Genomic DNA, 18770 nt, shown 5'->3' with positions numbered 1-18770 from the left:
GGGCAGGGGTCGCATGGAGAGAATCAGGTGCAGTGTGGATATGCACGGAAAAGTGGTACAGACGGGCAAGGGGTCTTCGTCATCATGACGGAGGCCTGGAGGTTTAGGTGTCAGAGGCCTAGGTACCCCATGGCAGGAGCCTCCCAGAACTTGCCAGTGAGCCGGGCTGCCTGCTCTCCTAGTGTCGCCTCCCAGTACGAGGTTGGCTGAGGGAGGAGAGTGGTTCAGAACTTCCAGTGGAAGGGCCAGTGCTGGGGCTTGAGGAGATGGGTGACGCCTGAGTTCCTGGAGGAGCAGCAGGGGGACTGCCTTCCTGGGGAGGGGCAGGAGAAGGGCAGCTGTTTTCAGATTTGGCAAAACAGGCTCAGATGAAGCCTGTGGCGGAGTTCAGACAGTCCTGTAATGGAATCAAGGGCAGCCAGGATGGGGAGGGGGTCTGCAGTGGGCTCAGACCCTGCAGGGGCCTGGAGCACATGGGCGGCGGCCGATGCTTTGGGTCCCAGGGAGAGTCAGAGGCCAGTGCTCAGCGGCTTTTCCTGGAAGAACTGGGCATCCTGGGCTTCGGCAACCAGGACTGAAAAGCTGGGTGCTTGTAGGGAAGGAAAAGTCATTAAAAATCGGAAGAAACAAAGAAAAACCTTTTCCTTCGCTCTTTTCCTCTTCTCGTTCTGTTTCCTGAGCTCAGTAAGCAGGTTCTGGTTTCTGCCGACTTAATGACGACAGTGTTTCCTAGACGTATAAACCTCCTCCTTCCTTCTCAGACAGGCTATCACTTCTTTATGCTCATCCTTTCGTTTTAAAACATTTTTATTAGCCTTTTTTCCTAAAACTTTTAACAGCTGTTTATAAAAACACGACAAATACACAACACAGAACAAAAAGGTCGGTAAAAATAACTCACTATATGGTACATATACTCAAATGGTGTGATATATTTATATAATAAGAGATGAAAATAGTCACTTTCCATAATAAAAATAAGTTCTATTTTTTGTTTATTTTACAATATACTTAATATTCTCTTCTTTTGCTTCCTTTCCAGCTTCTACTGCTTCACTGCGAATCTCGTGGGGGGGGGGTCCCACGTGGCCGTCCCCACCCACCCGGCTGGAGTCCGGGAGGCGGAAGGGCTGCGGGGGGCCCTTAGGAACACGGGCGGCAGCCGCACTCTAAGTGTCTCTCCACCTCTTCCACGAACGAGGAGCCGTCTGTGCACTGGAACACGTATTTCCGCCGCTTGCTGCGGGTGGGCTGGCAGCACTGGGGACCGCAGCCCCCATGACATTCCATTAAGGGCACCTTGGAGGCCGTGGCACACGAGGCATAACCTTTCTGGCGGCGGATCACCTCTCGGACTACCCCCCCCAGGCATGGAGCCTCTGCAGAGGGCGGAAGAGGTAAGGGCAGGGCATTGGGGCTGGAGATGGCTGTCCGGGGTAGGCTGCTCTGAGACACTCGTGGGCCGAAGCCCGTGCGTACTTACTCATTCACTCATCCATCCGTCTCCCTGCCCACCCTCCTATAACCCATCTCACTCTTCCACAAATACTAAGTGCCTTTCCGTACCAACCTCGATAATAGGTTTAAAACTAAGCCCCGAGGATAGCAGGGTGACAAGAGCAGGCTCGGTCCCTTCCTTCAAGGAACTTAAAGATCAAACTAGATGTGGCAGATTGGGGGACTGAGGGCTAAATCCCATCCCAGACCTATGTTGCTTGTGCCACAGACACTTAGAAACCAAATTAAATGCCAACATTAAAAAAAAGAAAAAACCACAATGCCAGGAGATTGCATCTGAACATTGGGATATCTGGTTTCTTTGAAAACCAGGGGCTCTGGCAAAGCTGAGTCTGCATCCCTGCGTGGCAATGATGGGCTGAAGCCGTGGGCTTTAGACGGGGCAGGAGATCTCCAGTTTGCCCCAGTCCCCACCACTCTCAGTAGCCTGTCTCTGCTGGTATAGAGTCTAGACACTAATTACAGTGTCATTTAAATAAATACATTTGTAATGATAAACCGAGGTGCATGCTACGAAGAAACGGGATGTGTTTATACAAAATACATGGCAAAGGAGCCTGACTAGCCCAGGGGCCAGGGATTGTCTCTGGGAAGTGATTCTGGAGTTGAGATCTGAAAGAGGAACAGTAGTCAGTGAGCCAGAGTCTGGGGGTGGGGTGTGTGTGTGTGCGCACGCGTGCGAGCTTTTCCACAAGTTGTAGAAATGAGGGGAGGGGACCCCTGGATCTGCTTAATCCTCCGGTCCCTGACCCAACTCTTCACCTTGACCCCACTACTGTCCTCAGTACATTGGGAAAGTATCTGGAGCAAGGCACTGAGAGAGAGAGTAACGGATTCAGGACTAGGATCCTCGGCCACATAGCCTTGGATCCCTGAGCCTCAGTTTCCTTGTCCGGAAAATGGTGACACATGTCCTGGTTCTTCCTGCTTTTTCAGGGGCTGTTATGAGCATCACAGAGATTGTGAATGCAAAAGGGCTTTATGCAGTTTAAAGTTTTAGGTGGTTAATGTGATGTGATGTGAATTCTGTTAAGCTTGATATAGGTTTTTAAAATTACATGATTGTTAACAGGATCAAAAGAAGCCTAATGATAACAGGTGTGTGTGATGTGCGGGGCAGGGAGAACGCACACTCGGCAGCATGTTAACAGTTGGGCTGTCCAGCTGAAGGGAATGGGAACGCTGTTTGGCAATTTTTCTGTTAGATCTGAAATTATTTCAGAATACATTATTTACCAAATTGGTTAAGAATGGTATTTCAACAAGGTATAAGATGTGAAAGAGTCCTCTAGTGACAGGAGGTAGCCTGCCCAGGATTCTAGTGGCAGGAAGGAAGACGAAGACTTCTCAGTTTCCATGCAGGAGAAAAACCTCCAAGGTGAGACAGAACCATTTCAGCTGGAATATAATTTAATTTCAATTTTCCTTTTTTTGCACTTACCTCCAAATTAATACACTAAAGGGGTCACTAAGAGAGGTAAGTGATTTGATGTTCCTGAAATGGGATCAGACCAAGGAACTGTCTTTTGTTGACCCAATAATGGCATGAGGTTTGGGAGGAGACTGCAGAGCAATGTCTGAAGTGTTACTGTGATTAAGAACCATCGAGGGCTCTTGTTAAAGCAGGTTCTGATTCAGAAGGGCTGGGCTGGGACTGAGCGTCTATATTTCTAATAAGCTCCCAGGTGAGTCAGTGGTGCTGGTCAGTTAGAAAAGGAGGGGAGGGGAGAGGAGAGAAAGAACAACCCAGACTGCTCACACAGTCCTGGCGGTTTGCAGGGACCCCAGCTGGAACTATCCAGCTAAGCCATTTCTGAATGCTTGACCCATGGGAACCGTGTGGGATGGAGCATGTTTAGTGTGGTTTTGAACTGCTATGTGTTGGGGCTAATTTGTTATACAGCAATGGCTAACTGACACAGGAAGTTATGGTGTTGCCCCCCCCATATTCAACATGACGGAATTTGAGGCTCAGAAAGTAACTTAATGAAGGTCATGCAGCCTCTAAGTGGCTTAGCCAGAACTGGAACTTAGGTCATCTGAACGTGGAGTCCAAGTCTGACCCCCGCATCCTTCCCGGGCACCGTCGTTTCTCGCCCCCGCCCCCCCGCCGATGCGCACAGTGGACCCACCTTGTTCGCAGTGTTCCCCACTAAAGCCGGGCTGGCACAGGCAGTAGGGCTCCCCTTGATCTGAGATGTGGCATTGCCCGTGGTGACACTTGAAGGCTGAGCAGGCGTTGGCAGAGTCATTCTTGTGGTCACACAAGGCCCCTCTGTAGCCCTCGGTGCACTTGCACACATAGGAGGTCCCAGTTGCCACGCATCTCCCCTGGCTGCAGCTGGGGGCAGAGGCGAGGAGAGGGGAACCAGGCAGTCAGTGCAGCTGGAGGCTTCCTTTGTCCACCCCAGCCCGGAGCTGTGGGACCTTAGGCCTTCTCCACCCCATGGTCCACCCTCCACCGGCCCAGTGGCTGAGCATCAGTCAGCTGGAGGCTGTGAGCATCGCCCAATGACACTGACAGCTGTGAGCCTGATGAGGCTGGCTGTTGTACCCACAGACGTCAGAACCCACGCAGTCTTCTGCCATCTTAATTGGTAACATGATTACGACTGTCTCTACCACCAGCTACCACTTGCTCTGTGCCAGGCATTGGGGTAAGTGCTTTACACCTAGCATCAGTCTTATTTTCTACAATCCCCTCTCCTCTGCTGTCCTGTGCAGTAGACAGTCTTATCCACATCTCACAGATGGAGAAACTGATGCCACAGCCTGGATTCTTTTTTTTTTTTTTTTTGGATTCTTAATTGTGCTGCAGCATTCTCTGTACTGGGATGACATTCAGAGGCAGGGTTCATTGTAGACGTATTCGTTACAGAGTCCAACGCATACACACACACACTCCAGAGCTACCCAGGAAACTCAACCCCTTTATAGCATCCTTCACTCCTGATCCACAATATCATGTCCCAGCTTGTTCGGCCAAGCAAATTACTAGACATGGCTCTGGTGTCATCTCTGGCCGATTCAGACTTCTGAACACTGAGGATGCTGGGTCTCCTATTTTTAGCACAAGGCCTGACACATAGTAGGCCCTCAGTAAATATTTTGATGCATAATGAATGCCAGAGCCATGAAATGCTTCAGCTGTGCGTGGTTATACACCCCTAGTGCCCTCATAGGGTACCACTGAGTGGGGAGTCGAGTCGGGCCGAAATGCACCCACTTGCCAAGGTGCATGCACACGGGTGCCCCTTTCGACTTCTGAAGGCCACTTGACAAGTGGTTCTCAGCTAGGCTCTGGCACACTGATGTCTCCTCTGAACAAGACCTGCTGTTTGGACGTGTTAAGTCCCTGACCTTCTAAGCAGCCCCTGTCTACAGTCTGACTGCAGTCCCTCCAGCTTCCATCAGTGCCCACTTCCCGGGCGGGGCAGAGGGGGAGGGACACCGACCTGTGGCCGAGGCAGGGGTCGCGGGCCTCCTGGTCGCACAGCAGGCCGGTCCAGCCTGGGTGGCACTCGCACACCACGCTGTCCTTCTCCACGGCACGGCACAGGCCATGCCTGCACACGCTGCAGGACTTGCAGCCCGGCGAGACGCCCAGGGCCTGCGGCGGGAGGGCCTTGAAGTCCTGCAGCTCGTTGTTGATGCGCACCTCGTGGATGCAGCCGTGGAAGCCGCCCAGCGGCCGGTCCACGCCCTGGCGCAAGGCCGAGAGGCCCGTGGAGGTGGGGATGCCTGCGGGAGGGACACCAGGACAGCGACCTGAAGATACTCCCCTGCCCACCCTGCTCGCCCGAATTCCAGCCCTCAGAGGTGGACTCCTTGGGAGAAGTCTTGGGAACCTCCATGTTGAATAAGCTGCTCTGATGCCTTTTTTTTTTTTGGCACATAACCCTTTGAGAACTACTGGCCCAAGGCTGGGTTTCAGGCCCATGCTCTGCCAGACTGGTGGCTCCTTCTCTCTTTGGCCTTTGAATGACCTTAATGGCAAACATACTCCTCTACACACATCAGCTGAGACTCACAGCATCTAAGGGGGTGGCAGAGCAGAGGAAGCCCCTGTATCTGAAGGGGCTGGCCCCTGTATCCATCTCCTTCCTCCCCATTCCATCTTCACCTTCCACCATCCTCCCTAAAAAACGTGTAGTTTCTCAGAAGGAACCCTGCTCTCTTTCCTGTCCTCTTCTCCTCCCCATGATCTGGCTAACTATTCACATTTTAGGGAGCAGCTTGGTTGTCACTTCCTCCAGGAAGCCTTCATTGATTAGCTTTGGCAGTGGGTGCTGAGAGCAGCGAGCCTCACCAGTTGGCCTGGGGGTGGGTGCCCGAGCACAGGGGGCAGGTGGGAGGTGGAGGTGTTTGGGGTGGGAGGGGATGGGGCTTTACCTCCAAGGTAGAGGGGGCTGTTGATGCCCACTGTTGGCTGCTTCTGGAGCTTCCCCAGGCTTTTGGGGGCTCCTTTGTCCACCACCAGGTTCAGGGTCTGGTTTAGCATCACCAGCTCCACACTGTGAAACTGCCCATCATTCACGGTCTCCACGCTGAATGGGAGAGACAGAGGATTTGCTGAGTGCCTTCCACAGCCTGCACTGGGCTGTGAACTTGACTAGTATTCCTTGCATTTTGTATTTGTTTTTTATTTGGAAATAATTTCAAACAACATAAGATACTGTGGGTTCAGTTCCAGACCACCTGAGGAAGCAAGTCACATGAATTTTCTGGTTTCCCAGTGCACATAAAAGTTATGTTTATACTACTACAGTGTACGCTATTAAGGGTGTGATAGCATTTTGTCTAAAAAACAATTTACATACCTTAAATTAAAAATACATTATTGCTAAAAAAATGCTGACTGTCACCTGAGCCTTCAGGGAGGCATACTCTTTCTGTAATAATAACATCAAAGATCACAGATCACTATAATAAATACTGTAAAAGGCTGAAATATTATGAGAATTATCAAAACATGACACACAGACATGAAGTGAGCAAATGCTGTTGGAAAAATGGTACCAATAGACTTGACACAGAGTTGCCACAAACCTTCAGTTTGTAAATAATACAGTATCTGTGAAGCACAATATAGCAAAGTGCAGTACAACAAAGTATGCCTCTAAGGGTATGGCATCAGCTGTCAGAAACCTCCCAAGAAACAGAAGTCTAGGACTGGATGGGTTCACTGGTGAATTCTACGAAACATTTAAAGAAGGCTTAATAACAATCCTTCTCAAACTCTTACAAAAAATAGGAAGGAACACTTCCAAACTCATTTTACAAGGTCAGCATCATCTTGATACTAAAACCAGACAAGAATGCCACAAGAAAATTACAGACCAATATCTCTGATGAACGTAGATGCAAAAATTCTTAATAAAATATTAGCAAACCTAATTCAATAGTACATTAAAAAGGTTATATACCATGATTAAATGGGGTGTATTCCAGGGATGCAAGAGTGGCTCAAAATCACAAATTCAATCAGTGTGATACACCAAATTAACAAAATGAAGGAGCAAAATCATGTGATCATCTCAATAAATGCAGAAAAAGCATTTGACAAAATTCAACATCCATTTATGATGAAAACTCTTAACAATATAGGTATAGAACAAACTCAACCAAATAAAGGCCATATATAACAAGCCCACAGCTAACATTATATTCAGTGGTGAAAACTGAAAGCTTTTCTTTCAAAATCAGAAACAAGACAAGGATGCCCACTCTTGCCATTTATATTCAACAAAGTATTGCAAGTCCCAGCCTGAGCAATTAGGAAAGAAAAAAAAAAGGCATACACATTGGAAAGTAAGAAGTAGAACTGTCACTATTTGCAGATGACATGATGTTATATATAGAAAAACCTAAACTTTCCACTAAAAAATTGTTGGAACTAACAAATTCAGTAAAGTTGCTAGACACAAAATTAATATATAAAAATCAGTTGCATTACCCCTCTTACACCAATGGACAGATGATCCAGCCAGAAAATCAATAAGGAAACACAGGCAGAAGAATTAATAAGTGAGCTGGAGGACAGAATGGGGGAAATAACTGCCAAGGAGCAGAATAAAGAAAAAAGAATGAAAAGAATTGAAGACAATCTCAGAGACCTCTGGGACAACACTAAATGCACCAACATTCGAATTATAGGGGTCCTGGAAGAAGAAGAGAAAAAGAAAGGGACTGTGAAAATATTTGAAGAGATTACAGTGGAAAACTTCTCTAACATGGGAAAGGAAATAGTCACCTAAGTCCAAGAAGCACAGAGAGTCCCATACAGGATAAACCCTAGGAAAAACACACCAAGACACACATTAATCAAACTAACAAAAATTAAATTCAAAGAAAAAATATTAAAAGCAGCAAGGGAAAAACAAGAAATAACATACAAAGGAATCCCCATAAGGTTATCAGCTGATTTTTCAGCAGAAACTCTGCAGGCCAGAAGGCAGTGGCAGGATATACTTAAAGTGATGAAAGAGAAAAACCTACAACCAAGATTACGCTACCCAGCCAGGATCGCATTCAGATTTGATGAAAAAATCAAAAGCTTTTCAGACAAGCAAAAGCTAAAAGAATTCACCACCAAACCAGCTCTACAACAAATGCTAAAGAAACTCCTCTAGGCAGGAAACACAAGAGAAGAAAAAGACCCACAAAGACAAACCCCAAACTATTAAGAAAATGGTAATAGCAACATACATATCAATAACCTTGAATGTGAATGGATTAAATGCCCTAACCTAAAGACACAGATTGGCTGAATGGATACAAAAACAAGACCCATGTATATGCTGTCTACAAGAGACCCACTTCAGACCTAGGGACACAAACAGATTGAAAGTGAAGGGATGGAAAAAGATATTCCATGCAAATGGAAATCAAAAGAAACCTGGAGTAGCAATACTTGTATCAGATAAAATAGACTTTAAAATAAAGACTCTTATAAGAGATACTGAAGGATGCTACACAATGATCAAAGGATCAATCCAAGAAGAAATAACAATAATAAGTGTTTATGCACCCAACATAGGAGCACCTCAATATATAAGGCAAATGCTAAGAGCTATAAAAGGGGAAATCAACAGAAACACAATTATAGCGGGGGATGTTAACACCTCACACCAATGGACAGATCATCCAGACAGAAAATTAATAAGGAAACACAAGCTTTAAGTGACACAACAGACCACATAGATTTAATTGATATTTATAGGACATTCCATCCAAAAACAACAGATTACACTTTCTTCTCAAGTGCACACAGAACATTCTCCAGGATAGATCACATCTTGGGTCACAAATCAAGCCTCGAAAAATTTAAGAAAATTGAAATTGTTTCAAGCATCTTTTCTGACCACAATGCTATGAGATTGGAAATCAATTACAGGAAAAAACTGTGGAAAACACAAATACATGGAGGCTAAACAGTGCACTACTAAATAACCAAGAGATCACTGAAGAAATCAAAGAAGGAATAAAAAAATACATAGAAACAAATGACAATGAAAACATGACGACCCAAAACCTATGGCACTCAGCAAAAGCAGTTCTAAGAGGGAAGTTTATAGCAATTCAGTCTCACCTCAAGAAACAAGAAACATCTCAAACAGTCTAAGCCTACACTTAAAACAGCTAGAGAAAGAAGAACAAAGAAAACCCAGAGTGAGTAGAAGGAAAGAAATCATAAGGACCACAGCAGAAATAAATGAAATAGAAACAAAGAAAACAATAGGAAAGATCAATAAAACTAAAAGCTGGTTGTATGAGAAGATAAAGAAAATTGATAAACCCTTAGCCAGACTCATCAAGAAAAAAAGGGAGAGGATGCAAATCAATAAAACTAGATATGAAAAAGGAGAAATCACAACTGACACTGCAGAAATACAAAGGATTATAAGAGACTACAAACAACTATATGCCAATATAATGGACAACCACAAAGAAATGGACAAATTCTTGGAAAGGTACAATTTTCCAAGACAGAACCAGGAAGAATTAGAAAATATAAACAGACCTATCACAAGTAATGAAATTGAAACCATAATTAAAAATCTTCCAACAAACAAATGTCTCGGGCCAGATGGCTTCACAGGCAAATTCTATCAAACATTTAGAGAAGAGCTAACACCGATCCTTCTCAAACTCTTCCAAAAAATTGCAGAAGGTGAAACACTCCCAAATTCATTCTATGAAGCCACCATCACCGTGATACCAAAGCCAGAAAAAGATATCACCAAAAAAGAAAATTGTAGACCAATATCACTAATGAACAGAGATGCAAAAATCCTTAACAAAATACTAGCAAACAGAATCCAACAACACATTAAAAGGATCATACACCACGATCAAGTGGGATTTATCCCAGGGATGCAAGGATTCTTCAATCTATGCAAATCAATTAATGTGATACACAATATTAACAAATTGAAGAAGAAAAACCATATGATCATCTCAATAGATGCAGAAAAAGCTTTTGACAAGATTCAACACCCATTTATGATAAAAAAAAAAAAACCCTCCAGAAAGTGGGCATAGAACCTACTCAACATAATAAAGGTCATATATGACAAACCCACAGCAAGCATCATACTCAATGGTGAAAAACTGAAAGCATTTTCTTCTAAGATCAGGAACCAGACAAGGATGTCCACTCTCACCACTCTTATTCAACATAGTTTTGGAAGTCCTAACCATGGCAATCACAGAAGAAAAAGAAATAAAAGGAAATTGCAAAAGAAGTAAAACTCTCACTGTTTGCAGATGACATGATACAATACATAGAGAATCCTCAAGATGCCACCAGAAAACTACTAGAACTAATCAATGAATTTGGTAAGGTTGCAGGATACAAAATTAATGCACAGAAATCTCTGGCATTCCTATACACCAACAACGAAAAATCAGAAAGAGAAATTAAGGAAACACTCCGATATACCATTGCAACAAAAAGAATAAAATACCTAAGAATAAACCTGCCTAAGGAGGTGAAAGACTTGTACTCAGAAAATTATAAAATACTGATGAAAGAAATCAAAGATGACATAAACAGATGGAGAAATATACCATGTTCTTGGATTGGAAGAAGCAGTACTGTGAAAATGACTATACTACCCAAAGCAATCTACAGATTCAATGCAATCCCTATCAAACTACCAATGGCACTCTTCACAGAATTAGAACAAAAAATTTTACAATTCGTATGGAAACACAACAGACCCCGAATAGCCAAAGCAATCTTGAGAAAGAAAAACAGAGTTGGAGAAATCAGGCTTCCCGACTTCAAACTATACCACAAAGCTACAGTAATCAAGACAGTGTGGTACTGGCACAAAATCAGAAATATAGATCAATGGTACAGGGTAGAATGCCCAGAGATAAACCCACACACATATGGTCACCTAATTTATGACAAAGGAGGCAAGAACATACAATGGAGAAAAGACAGCCTCTTCTGTAAGTGGTGCTGGGAAAACTGGACAGCTACATGTAAAAGAATGAAACTAGAACACTCCCTAACATCATACGCAAAAATAAACTCAAAATGGATTAAAGACCTAAATGTAAGACCAGACACTATAAAACTCTTAGAGGAAAACATAGGAAGAATACACTTTGACATAAACCACAGCAAGATTTTTTTGACCCACCTTCTAGAGTAACGGAAATAAAAACAACAACAATAAAAGTGACTTAATTAAACTTAAAAACTTTGGCCAGCAAAGGAAACCATAAGCAAGACAAAAAGACAACCCTCAGAATGGGAGAAAATATTTGCAAATGAAACAAGAGAAAAAGGATTAATCTCCAAAATATACAAAAAACTCATGGAGCTCAATTTCAAAAAACAAACAATCCAGTTAAAAAATGGGCAGAAGACCTAAAGAGACATTTCACCAAGGAAGACATACAGATGGCCAAGAGGCACATGAATAGATGTTCAACATCACTAGTTATTAGAGAAATGCAGATCAAAACTACAGTGAAGTATCACCTCACGCTGGTCAGAATGGCCATTTTCAAAAAATCTACAAATTCTGGAAAGGGTGTGGTGAAAAGGGCACAGTCCTGCACTGTTGGTGGGAATATAAATTGATACGACCACTATGGAATACAATACAGAGGTTCCTTAAAAAACTAAAAATAGAACTACTAAATGACCCAGTAATCCCACTGCTGGGCATATACCCTGAGAAAACCATAATTCAAAAAGTCATGTACCACAATGTTCATTGCAGCACTGTTTACAATTGTCAGGATATGGAGCCAACCTAAATGTCCATTGACAGATGAATGGATAAAGAAGATGTGGCACATATATATGATGGAATATTACTGAGCCTTAAGAAGTTACGAAATTGAGTTATTTGTAGTGAGGTGGATGGACCTAGAGTCTGTCATACAGAGTGAAGTAAGTCAGAAAGAGAAAAATACTGTATGCTAATGCATATATATGGAATCTAAAAAAAAAAAAATACTGTATGCTAATGCATATATATGGAATCTAAAAAACAAAAAAGTACTGATGAACCTAGTTGCAGGGCAGGAATAAAGATGTAGACATAGAGAATGGACTTGAGGAAACGGGTGGGAGGAGGATGTGAGAATAGCATTGACATATATATACTACCGAATGTAAAATAGTTAGTGGGAAGCAGCAGCATAGCACAGGGAGGTCAGCTCAGTGCTTTGCGATGACCTAGAGGGGTGAGAGGGAGACTCAAGAGGGAGGGGATACGGGTACATATGTGTGCATATGGCTGTTTCACTTTGGTGTACAACAGAAACTAACACAGTATTGTGAAGCAATTATACTCCAATAAAGACCTATTAAAAAAAAAGAATGGATCACTGAAGAAATCAAAAAATACCTAGAGACAACAGAAAAGAAAAGCACTATGATCCCAAACCTATGGAATGCAACAAACCTATGGAATGCAGTTCTAAGAGGGAAGTTTATAACAATACAGGCTTACCTCAGAAAACAAGAAATATCTCAAACAACCTAACCTTACACCTAAAGCAACTAGAGAAAGAACAAACAAAACCAAAGTTAGTAGAAGGAAAGAAATCATAAAGATCAGAGGAGAAATAAATGAAACAGACAATAAGAATAGAAAAGATCAATGAAACTAAAAGCTGGTTCTTTGAAAAGAAAAACAAAATTGATAAACCTTCAGCAAGACTCATCAAGTAAAAAAAGGAGAGGGCCCAAATCAATAAACTCAGAAATGGGGGCTTCCCAGGTGGCGCAGTGGTTAAGAATCCGCATGCCAGGCTTCCCTGGTGGCACAGTGGTTAAGAATCCACCTGCCAATACAAGGGACATGGGTTCGAGTCCTGACCCAGGAAGATCCCACATGCTGTGGAGCAACTAAGCCTGTGCACCACAACTACTGGGCCTGAGCTCTAGAGCCCGCAAGCCACAACTACTGAGCCCACGTGCCACAACTACTGAAGCCCACGTACCTAGAGCCTGTGCTCCGCAACAAGAGAAGCTACTGCAATGAGAAGCCCGTGCACCGCAACGAAGAGTAGCCCCCCACTTGCCACAATTAGAGAAAGCCCATACACAACAACAAAGACCCAATGCAGCCAAAAATAAATAAATTAAAAAAAGAAAAGAATCCACTGGCCAATGGAGGGGATATGGGTTCGAGCCCTGGTCCAGGAAGATCCCACATGCCACGGAGCAACTAAGCCCATGTGCCACAACTACTGAGCCTGCCTGCCACAACTATTGAAGCCTGTGCGCCTAAAGCCCGTGCTCTGCAACAGTAGAAGACACTGCAGTGAGAAGCCCACATGCTGCAACGAAGAGTAGCTCCTGCTCACCACAACTAGAGAAAGCTCATGCGCAGCAATGAAGACCCAACGCAGCCAAAAATAAATAAATTTATATTTAAAAAAATCAAAAATGAAAAAGAAGTTACAACTGACATGACAAAAATACAAAGCACTGTAAGAGACTACTGCAGGCAACTATATGCCAATAAAATGGACAACCTGGAACAAATGTAGAAATTCTTAGAAAGGTACAATCTCCCAAGATTGAACCTGGAAGATATAGAAAATATGAACAGACCAATTACAAGTACTGAAATTGAATCTGTGATTAAAAAAACCCCAACAAACAAAAGCCCAAGTTGAGACGGTTTCCCAGGCAAATCCTACAAAACATTTAGAGAAGAGTTAACACCTATCTTTCTGAAACTATTCCAAAATATTGCAGAGGAAAGAACACTTCCAACCTCATTCTATGAGGCCACCATCACCCTGATATCAAAACCAGACAAATATACCACAAAAAAAGAAAATTACAAACCAATATCACTGATGAACACAGATGCAAAAATCCTCAACAAACTACTAGCAAACTGAATCCAACAATACACTGAAAGTATCATACACCATGATACATGTGGGATAAATCCCACCATAATCAAGTGGCATTTATCCCAGGGGTGCCAGGAGTTTTCAGTATCTGCAAATCGATCAGTGTGATACACCACATTAACAAACTGAAGAATAAAAACCATATGATCATCTCAGAAGATACAGAGAAAGCTTCTGAAAAAATTTAAAACCTATTTATGATAAAAGCTCTCTAGAAAGTGGGCACAGAGGGAACCTATAGGGGCCTCAACATAATAAACACCATACGTGACAAACCCACAGCTAACATCAGACTCAATGGTGAAAGGCTGAAAGCATTTCTTCTAAGATCAGGAACAAGACAAGGATGTCCACTCTCACCACTTTTTTTCTTCTATTTCTTTTTTTTTTTTTTTTTTGGCCACATAGCATGACATGCAGGATCTTAGTTCCCTGATCAGGGATTGAACCCACGTCCCCTGCAGTGGAAGTGTGGCGTGCTAACCAGTGGACCTCCAGGGAAGTCCCTTTCACCAATTTTATTCAATATAGATAGCCACAGCAATCAGAGAAGAAAAAGAAAAGGGACCCAAATTGGAAAAGAAGTAAAACTGTCACTGTTTGCAGATGACATGATACTATACATAGAAAACCCTAAAGACGCTACCAGAAATCTACTAGAGCTCATCAGTGAATTCAGTAAAGTTGTAGGATACAAAATTAATACACAGAAGTCTGTGGCATTTCTATACACTAACAGCAAAAGATCATAGAGAGAAATTAAGGGAACAATCCCATTTACCATCACATTAAAAAGAATAAAATACCTAGGAATAGGGCTTCCCTGGTGGTGCAGTCGTTGAGAGTCCACCTGCTGATGCAGGGGACACGGGTTCATGCCCCGGTCTGGGAAGATCCCACATGCTGCGGAGCGGCTGGGCCCGTGAGCCATGGCTGCTGAGCCTGCGCATCCGGAGCCTGTGCTCCGCAACGGGAGAGGCCACAACAGTGAGAGGCCCGCATACTGCAATTTCTGCCCACCAGAAAAACAAGATCCAGCCTCATCCACCAGAACACAGGCACTAGTCCCCTCCACCAGGAAGCCTACACAACTCACTGAACCAACCTTAGCCACTGGGGACAGACACCAAAAACAACGGGAACTACGAACCTGCAGCCTGCAAAAAGGAGACCCCAAACACAGTAAGATAAGCAAAATGAGAAGACAGAAAAACACACAGCAGATGAAGGAGCAAGATAAAAACCCACCAGACCTAACAAATGAAGAGGAAATGGGCAGTCCATCTGAAAAAGAATTCAGAATAATGATAGTAAAGATGATCCAAAATCTTGGAAATAGAATGGACAAAATGCAAGAAACATTTAACAAGGACCTAGAAGAAATAAAGACGAAACAATGATGAACAACACAATAAATGAAATTAAAAATACTCTAGATGGGATCAATAGCAGAATAACTGAGGCAGAAGAACGGATAAGTGACTTGGAAGATAAAATAGGGGAAATAACTACTGCAGAGCAGAATAAAGAAAAAAGAATGAAAGGAACTGAGGACAGTCTCAGAGACGTCTGGGACAACATTAAACGCACTAACATTCGAATTATAGGGGTTCCAGAAGAAGAAGAGAAAAAGAAAGGGACTGAGAAAATATTTGAAGAGATTATAGCTGAAAACTTCCTCAATATGGGGAAGGAAATAGTTAATCAAGTCCAGGAAGCACAGAGAGTCCCATACAGGATAAATCCAAGGAGAAATACGCCAAGACACATATTAATCAAACTCTCAAAAATTAAATACAAAGAAAACATATTAAAAGCAGCAAGGGAAAAACAACAAATAACACACAAGGGTCCCCATAAGGTTAACTGCTGATCTTTCAGCAGAAACTCTGCAAGCCAGAAGGGAGTGGCAGGACATATTTAAAGTGAGGAAGGAGAAAAACCTGCAACCAAGATTACTCTACCCAGCAAGGATCTCATGCAGATTTGATGGAGAAATTAAAACCTTTACAGACAAGCAAAAGGTGAGAGAGTTCAGCACCACCAAACCAGCCTTACAACAACTGCTAAAGGAACTTCTCTAGGCAAGAAACACAAGAGAAGGAAAAGACCTACAATAACAAACCCAAAACAATTAAGATAATGGGAATAGGAACATACATATCAATACTTACCTTAAATGTAAATGGACTAAATGCTCCCACCAAAAGACACAGATTGGCTGAATGGATACAAAAAGAAGACCCATATATCTGCTGTCTACAAGAGACCCCCTTCAGACCTAGGGACACATACATATTGAAAATAAGGGGATGGAAAAAGATATTTCATGCAAATGGAAACCAAAAGAAAGCTGGAGTAGCAATTCTCATATCAGACAAAATAGACTTTAAAATAAAGACTATTAGAAGAGACAAAGAAGGACACTACATAATGATCAAGGGATCAATCCAAGAAGATATAACAAGTGTAAATATTTATGCACCTAACATAGGAGCACCTCAATACATAAGGCAAATACTAACAGCCATAAAAGGGGAAATCGACAGTAACACATTCATAGTAGGGGACTTTAACACCCCACTTTCACCAATGGACAGATCATCCAAAATGAAAATAAGTAAGGGAACACAAGCTTTAAATGATACATTACACAAGATGGACTTAATTGATATTTATAGGACATTTCATCCAAAAACAACAGAATACACATTTTTCTCAAGTGCTCATGGAACATTCTCCAGGATAGATCATATCTTGGGTCACAAATCAAGCCTTGGTAAATTTAAGAACATTGAAATTGTTTCAAGTATCTTTTCTGACCACAATGCTATAAGACTAGATATCAATTACAGGAAAAGATCTGTAAAAAAACAGAAACACATGGAGGCTAAACAATACACTACTTAATAACGAAGTGATCACTGAAGAAATCAAAGAGGAAATCAAAAAATACCTAGAAACAAATGACAGTGGAGACACGACGACCCAAAACCTATGGGATGCAGCAAAAGCAGTTCTAAGAGGGAAGTTTATAGCAATACAATCCTACCTTAAGAAACAGGAAACATCTTGAATAAACAACCTAACTTTGCACCTAAAGCAATTAGAGAAAGAAGAACAAAAAAACCCCCAAAGTTAGCAGAAAGAAAGAAATCATAAAGATCACATCAGAAATAAATGAAAAAGAAATGAAGGAAACGATAGCAAAGATCAATAAAACTATATGGTTCTTTGAGAAGATAAACAAAATTGATAAACCATTAGCCAGACTCATCAAGAAAAAAAGGGAGAAGACTCAAATCAATAGAATTAGAAATGAAAAAGGAGAAGTAACAACTGACACTGCAGAAATACAAAAGATCATGAGAGATTAATACAAGCAACTCTATGCCAATAAAATGGACAACCTGGAAGAAATGGACAAATTCTTAGAAATGCACAACCTGCCAAGACTGAATCAGGAAGAAATAGAAAATATGAACAGACCAATCACAAGCACTGAAATTGAAACTGTGATTAAAAATCTTCCAACAAACAAAAGCGCAGGACCAGATGGCTTCACAGGTGAATTCTATCAAACATTTAGAGAAGAGCTAACACCTATCCTTCTCAAACTCTTCCAAAATATAGCAGAGGGAGGAATACTCCCAAACTCATTCTACGAGGCCACCATCACCTTGATACCAAAACCAGACAAGGATGTCACAAAGAAAGAAAACTACAGGCCAATATCACTGATGAACATAGATGCAAAAATCCTCAACAAAATACTAGCAAACAAAATCCAACAGCACATTAAAAGGATCATACACCATGATCAAGTGGGGTTTATTCCAGGAATGCAAGGATTCTTCAATATATGCAAAACAATCAATATGATAAACCATATTAACAAATTGAAGGAGAAAAACCATATGGTCATCTCAATAGATGCAGAGAAAGCTTTTGACAAAATTCAACACCCAGTTATGATAAAAACCCTGCAGAAAGTAGGCATAGAGGGAACTTTCCTCAACGTAATAAAGGCCATATATGACAAACCCACAGCCAACATCATCCTCAGTGGTGAAAAACTGAAAGCATTTCCACTAAGATCAGGAAGAAGACAAGGTTGCCCACTCTCACCACTATTATTCAACATAGTTTTGGAAGTTTTAGCTACAGCAATCAGAGAAGAAAAGGAAATAAAAGGAACCCAAATCAGAAAAGAAGAAGTAAAGCTGTCACTGTTTGCAGATGACATGATACTATACATAAAGAATCCTAGGGCTTCCCTGGTGGCGCAGTGGTTGAGAGTCCACCTGCTGATGCAGGGGACATGGGTTCGTGCCCCGGTCTGGGAAGATCCCATGTGCCGTGGAGCGGCTAGGCCCGTGAGCCATGGCCGCTGAGCCTGCGTGTCCAGAGCCTGTGCTGCGCAAGGGGAGAGGCCACAATAGTGAGAGGCCCGCGTACTGAAAAAAAAAAAAGAATCCTAAAGATGCTACCAGAAAACTACTAGAGCTAATCAATGAATTTGGTAAAGTAGCAGTATACAAAATTAATGCACAGAAATCTCTGGCATTCCTATACACTAATGATGAAAAATCTGAAAGTGAAATCAAGAAAACACTCCCATTTACCATTGCAACAAAAAGAATAAAATATCTAGGAATAAACGTACCTAAGGAGACAAAAAACCTGTATGCAGAAAATTATAAGACACTGATGAAAGAAATTAAAGATGATACAAATACATGGAGAGATAGACTATGTTGTTGGACTGGAAGAATCAACATTGTGAAAATGACTCTACTACCCAAAGCAATCTACAGATTCAATGCAATCCCTATCAAACTACCACTGGC

The 18770-nt window shown here is 42.4% G+C and overlaps 1 protein-coding gene across 1 annotated transcript in view; it reads right to left on the bottom strand.

Annotated features, from left to right (window-relative positions):
* Positions 1 to 800: 800 nt before the first annotated feature.
* SLIT3 (slit guidance ligand 3) overlaps positions 801 to 18770 on the bottom strand; it is a 609828-nt gene continuing 591858 nt past the window's right edge. Inside the window, exons 33-36 of the mRNA XM_060008410.1 lie at positions 5911 to 6065; positions 4974 to 5259; positions 3651 to 3859; positions 801 to 1379 (exon numbers count right to left, since the gene is read on the bottom strand). Coding sequence (XP_059864393.1) covers positions 1144 to 1379; positions 3651 to 3859; positions 4974 to 5259; positions 5911 to 6065 — 886 coding nt within the window. The 3' untranslated portion in view covers positions 801 to 1143. The remainder of the gene's footprint in view (positions 1380 to 3650; positions 3860 to 4973; positions 5260 to 5910; positions 6066 to 18770) is intronic.

The sequence above is a fragment of the Delphinus delphis genome, chromosome 3 (assembly GCF_949987515.2).
Source record: "Delphinus delphis chromosome 3, mDelDel1.2, whole genome shotgun sequence".
NCBI classification, from domain to species: domain Eukaryota; kingdom Metazoa; phylum Chordata; class Mammalia; order Artiodactyla; family Delphinidae; genus Delphinus; species Delphinus delphis.
This window is presented reverse-complemented; position numbering and strand designations above follow the sequence as displayed.